The 6,000-nt window shown below is 49.0% G+C and overlaps 1 protein-coding gene across 1 annotated transcript in view; it reads right to left on the reverse strand.

Annotated features, from left to right (window-relative positions):
* The window catches only part of syt10 (synaptotagmin X), an 85,591-nt gene extending 80,387 nt beyond the window's left edge, over positions 1-5,204 (reverse strand). Inside the window, exon 1 of the mRNA XM_078567681.1 lies at positions 5,054-5,204. Coding sequence (XP_078423807.1) covers positions 5,054-5,204 — 151 coding nt within the window. The remainder of the gene's footprint in view (positions 1-5,053) is intronic.
* Between the last annotated feature and the right edge of the window lie 796 nt (positions 5,205-6,000).

Here is a 6,000-nt window from a genome sequence, read left to right on the forward strand (position 1 = left end):
AACTGGACATTTCAAGGCAGAGAAGGACAAACTATTTCCTCTGATGGGGAGGGGGTTCAGAACTTTTTAAAAATTATTCATTCACGGGATGTGGGCTTCGCTGTCTGAGCCAGCATTTATTTCCCACCCCTAGATGCCTTTGGGAAGGTGGTGGTGAGCCGCCTTCTTGAACCGCTGCAGTCCATGTGGTGTAGGTACACCCACACAGTGCTGTTAGGGAGGGAGTTCCAGGATTTTGACCCAGCAACAGTGAAGGAACGGCGATATATTTCCAAGTCAGGATGGTGAGTGACTTGGTGGGGAACTTCCAAGTGGTGGTGTTCCCATCTATCTGCTGCCCTTGACGTTCTAGATGGTAGTGGTCGTGGGTTTGGAAAGTGCTGTCTGAGGAGCCTTGGTGAATTCCCACAGTGCATCTTGTAGATGGTACACACTGCTGCTACTGTGCGTCAATAGTGGAGGGAGTGAATGTTTGTAGATGTGCTGCCAATCAAGCGGGCTGCTTTGTCCTGGATGGTTTCCAGCTTCTTGAGTGCTGTAGGAGCTGCACTCATCCAGGTAAGTGGAGAGTATTCCAACACACCCCTGACTTGTGCCTTGTAGATGGTGGACAGGCTTTGGGGAGTCAGGAGCTGAGTTATTCATCACAGGATTCCCAGCCTCTGACCTGCTCTTGTAGCCACAGTATTTATGTGGCTAGTCCAGTTCAGTTTCTGGTCAATGGTAACACCCCAGAATATTGATAGTGGGGGTTTCAGTGATGGTAATGCCATTTAATGTCGAGGGGCGATAGTTAGATTCTCTCTTGTTGGAGATGGTCATTGCCTGACACTTGTGTGACACGAATGTTACTTGCCCCTCGTCAGCCCAAGCCTGGAAATTGTCTAGGTCTTGCTGCATTTAGGAGGCATAACCTTAAAATGAGAGCCAGGCCATTCAGGGGTGATATCAGGAAGCACTTCTTCACTCAAAGGATAAATCTGGATCTCTTCCTCCCACCAGCTGAGACTGCGGATCTATTGTGCGTATCGAAACTCGGATGGACAAAATTTCAATAAAAGCAATATACTGCAGATGCTGAAAATCTGAAATAAAAACAAAAAGTGCTGGAAATACTGGGCACATCTGGCAGCATCTGTGGAGTGGGAAAGAAAGTTAACATTTCAAGTTGAAAAGACTCCTTCAGAAATGGATTTTTGTTAAGCAAGATTTCTAACGGTTATGGAATCAAGGTGGGCAGTTGGAGTTAAGATACAAATCAGTCATGGTATTACTGAATGTGTGAAGGGCTGAATGGCCTCCTGCAGTCCTCTGTTTCATCTGTTTGTGAAGTAAATGTACCTGAATGAATTGTATAAGAGATATTTTCTACTGAAGCATGTACATGAGGCTGAAACAACATCACCATAGCCCGACCTATGGCTAGTCGGTGATTTCTATTGGATGACACTGATCTACAGACTAGTCAGACAGATATACCTGGGCCCGACTACACTGAGGCTAGGTTTTTTTTTTATTCTTTCATGGAATGTGGGTGTTGCTGGCAAGGCCAGCTTTTGGTTGCCCATCCCTAATTGCCCTTGAGAAAGTGGTGGTAAGCCAGCTTCTTGAACCGCTGCAGTCCCTGTGGTGTAGGTACACCCACAGTGCTGTTAGGGAGGGAGTTCCAGGATTTTGACCCAGCCACAGTGAAGGAACGGCCGATATATTTCCAAGTCAGGATGGTGTGTGACTTGGAGGGGAGATCAAAGGTGATGGCATTCCCATCTTTCTGCTGTCCCTGTCCTTCTAGATAGTAGAAGTCAGGTGTTTGGAAGGTGCTGTCGAAGGAGCCTTGGTGAGTTGCTGCAGTGCATCTTGTAGATGGTACACACACTGCTGCTACTGTGCATCAGTGGTGGTGGGAGTGAATGTTGAAGGTGGTGAATGGGGTGCCGATCAAGCGGGCTGCTTTGTCCTGGGTGGTATTAAGCTTCTTGAGTGTTGTGGGAGCTGCACTCATCCAGGCAAGTGGGGAGTATTCCATCACACTCCCAGCTTGTGCCTTGTAGATGGTGGACAGGCTTTGGGGAGTCAGGAGGTGAGTTACCCATCGCACGATTTCTAGCCTCTGACCTGCTCTTGCAGCCACAATATTTATATGGCTAGTCCAGTTCAGTTTCTTACACAGTAAACCATTGAATCACGAAATTAATTCTGAATAACTTCTGAATTTACCTCAACTTTAAATTATGATCCCTTGGAAGAAACGTTTTTAATTATGACATTGATGAAGTATTTATACAGCAAAGTCACATGGCAGAAAGTAGTCTCCCTCAGTGGGTGGCACCACTGCCTCTGAATAAGGTCAGGAGTTTAAATCCCAGTGACTTCAGTCCATAATCTAGACTGACAGTGCAGGACTGAGGGACTGCTGCACTGTCAGGGGTGTCAGCGAAATGTTAAACTGAGGCTCCAGCTGCCCTCTCAGGTAGATGTAAAAGATTCCATGTCACTATTTAAAGAAAAGAGTCCAGGAATTATCCCCGGCATTGCCTTGCAACCAGCATCATTGAAACAGATTATCCGGTCGTTATCTCCTTTCTGTTTGTGGGATCATGCGTACAAATTGGCTGTCACGTTTTCTATATAAAGCAACAGTGACTACACTTCAAAAGAACTTCATTGGCTGCAAAACGCTTTGGGATATCCTGAGGATAAGGACATTACATATCATCTACAGGCCATTCGGTCCAATTGGTCAATGCGGCTAAAATAAAAGCAAAATACTGCAGATGCTGAAATGGAAACAGGAATTGCTGGATAAACTCAGCAGGTCTGGCAACATCTACGGAGAGAGAAACAGAGTTAATGTTTCAAGTCCAAAAAGACTCTTCTTCAGAGTGCGGTCAATGTGGTTGTTTGTGAGTCGCAAGGTGCTATATAAATGCATCTTTTTTTCTTTCTAAAGACTGGCTTTTTAAATAACCCAAGCATTTCTACACTTTAGATGTATTCTGTTATTACCCTGCGGCACTGTACTGACACCGCAACAGATACCAGAAAGAAACAGAATGGTACAGGTTATAGTATATACAGATTCTGAAAGCACTGAGATGATCAGCTCCATTAGAAAATGAATTGAAATATGCAACTTTGAATCAATTTATTGAATGAACAAGCTTACAATTTATAACTACGTGCGTTCTACTAGTGTGTGTTTTTGACATATACCTATCTTTCGACAAAATGAAAAAGTAAAATAAAATCCAAAATTGACGATTATTGATACCTTCTTGACTATTGCAGCCACATCTCCCAGTTGGCAGATTTCTTTGGGGAGGGTGACTGGAATGTTTTAACAATATCTTCGTGGGGACTATCAGAGAAATCAGATCGACTTCCAAGAGACAAAAAGTTCAGAGAGCGATGTGAGAGAGAGAGAGAGAGAGATGTTCAGAGGGAAGAAATGAAAGAGAGATAAATGTCAGAGAGAGTGAGTGAGGGATAAACTTGAGAGAAAAAGAGAGAAGACCAGAGTGAGAGGGAGGATCAGAATCAGCTCTCGTAGCTAAATGAATGAATGGAAATTCTCCCCCAACTGCTTATGAATGGCTACCGGGCAGGGGGCTGGGAGAGGAGCAGCAGGGACTTGGGAAGAGGGTGGGAGGGTTTGAAATTCCAGGATAGGTCCAAGGTGGTTGAAAAGGCAGCTTTCACCTTTTGACTACAATAAATGTGCTTGTGATCCAGCAGGATCAGAGGGAATCCAATGCAAACTCAGCCCGTTAATACACAATTCAGATTATCATTCCACACTCACGTACTTGGTGGTGCGTTTTATATTTAAAATACTCTGTGTAACCCAAAGCTCCATTAGAGGCATTACATGGACCTTAAGTAATCCCATTCCAGTTTTGTGAATGTGTTTCAGTTATTAATTTGCCTTCACTGACAAGCCCAAAGCCAAAGCAACATTCCCATCTTTTCCCGCAGCTTTCTGCTCCGAGCGTTCAGCTTATTTAGGATCAAAATTTAAGGAGAGGGGTCTAGAGCCAAATTTCCTGCAAACCCTGTACTGGATTCCCGCAGTAACAACTCCCTGATCTCACTCACTCCATCCATTAAGCAACAAGTGCACTGTTCCCACACATCCTGCTAGCTCTCTCCATTTCTGTCTGTCTCTCTCTCTCTCTCTCTCCACTATTTCTGTTTCCCAGCCACAAATTACTGTTTTTATTGTTGTTTTTCTCTCTCTCTCCCCCCCACCCATCTCATTCCTTTCTCACCTCTCCCCTTTCCTTCTCTCTCCTCCTCACCTCTTCCTCCCTCCCCTTGTCATCTCTCTCCCTCTCGCTGGACCCTACTCTCGTTTCTCCATCTGCCCCCCAACACTCTCCTTCTCTCTCTCCCTTTCTCTAACCCCCACACTCTCTCCTCCTTCCCCTCTAGCTCCTTCTGTCTCCATCCCTCACTCCAATTCTTTCCTTTCCCAATTACCCCACTCTCTTCCCCATGTACCCCACTCCCCACCCAGTGTCCCCCTTTCCCCTCATTCTCTCTCTCCCCCACTCCTCCACTCCCTCTTCCCCCTCTCCCCCACTCCCTCTTCCCCCACTCCCTCTCCCCCACTCCCTCTTCCCCACTCCCCCACTCCCTCTTCCCCCACTCCTCCACTCCCTCCCTCCCACTCCCTCTTCCCCACTCCCCCTCTTCACCACTCCCCCTCTTCCCCACTCCCCCACTCCCTCTTCTCCCTCACTCCCACATTCCCTCTTCTCCCCCACTCCTAAATTCCCTCTTCTCCCCCACTCCCCCCACATCCTCTTCTCCCCCACTCCCCACATTCCCTCTTCTCCCCCACTCCCCACATTCCCTCTTCTCCCCCACTCCCCCCATTCCCTCTTCTCCCCCACTCCCCCCATTCCCTCTTCTCCCCCACTCCCAAATTCCCTCTTCTCCCCCACTCCCCCACTCCCACTCCCCCCACTCCCTCTTCTCCCTCCACTCCCCTCCCACACCCCCCCTCCTCTCCCCCACCCCACCCCCCCTGTTCGCCCTCCGCCCCTTTTACCTGCTCCGCTGATCCCAGTTTTCCTGCGCTCTCCGCTGAAGATGAATTCGTAACATTGCTTCTGTTCCACCAGCCCCCTGAAGCAGAGCTCGGTCACAATGTGCAGAGCCTTCTCGCACAGGCTGATCCCGTCCTCTTGTTGGCCGTTCATCTCCGCTCAGCCATCGTCGCTGGGGCGGGCTGGCTGCCTCCCTCCCTCTGTCCCTCACTCACTCCCTCCCTCGCTGCCTCTCCAGCCGGTACAGAGTGAGGGCAGCGGGGCTGCTGTGCGCTGAGGGCGGCGCTCACTGTCTCTGTGTCTATCTCTGTCTCTGTCTCTGTCTCTCTGCTTCTTCACTCTCAATGGTCCACATCCACTGCCCCTCGGGGTACAGGCGGCCGGGCAGGGGCGAGCCTCAGCCCCGCAGCTCCCTGGGGAGGGGGGGGGGGGGGGGGACCGGCTATTAGGCTACAGTGTGCATCACATGGCAGCGCAGCTAAAATCCACACTCAGACTGGGGGGAACAAACCCAGGCGACAGACACTTGTGCACAAGTTCCAGCTCCTCGCTCCTGAAATCATTGCTGCTCATTCCACACCCGTTGTTTGTTTTCCCTTCATCGGCTCAGTAAGTATTTCTCCCCCCTCCCCTCCCCTCCCTCCGTAACTCAGAGCTTCAGGGTTGAAGCCCCCCCCCCCCCTCTCTCTCCATCTCTAGACTGACCACCCCCCCCTCCCTCCCCAGGTTCTGTTGTGTCTCCTGGAGACGAAATCCTTAATCCAGGCGATCGTTACCTTTAACATAGAGCTTGCATTTATATAGCACCCTTATCCTCTGGGCCCTTTTTTGAACTGTGGTCACTGATGTGGCACTGTATAGGTAGGAAACGCGGGACACCACTTTGTGCACAGCAAGCTCCCACAAGCAGCGATGTGATCAGGGTGTTGGTGGAAGTATAAATATCAGT

Source organism: Cetorhinus maximus, chromosome 22 (assembly GCF_964194155.1).
Source record: "Cetorhinus maximus chromosome 22, sCetMax3.hap1.1, whole genome shotgun sequence".
In the NCBI taxonomy this organism is placed as follows: Eukaryota; Metazoa; Chordata; class Chondrichthyes; order Lamniformes; family Cetorhinidae; genus Cetorhinus; species Cetorhinus maximus.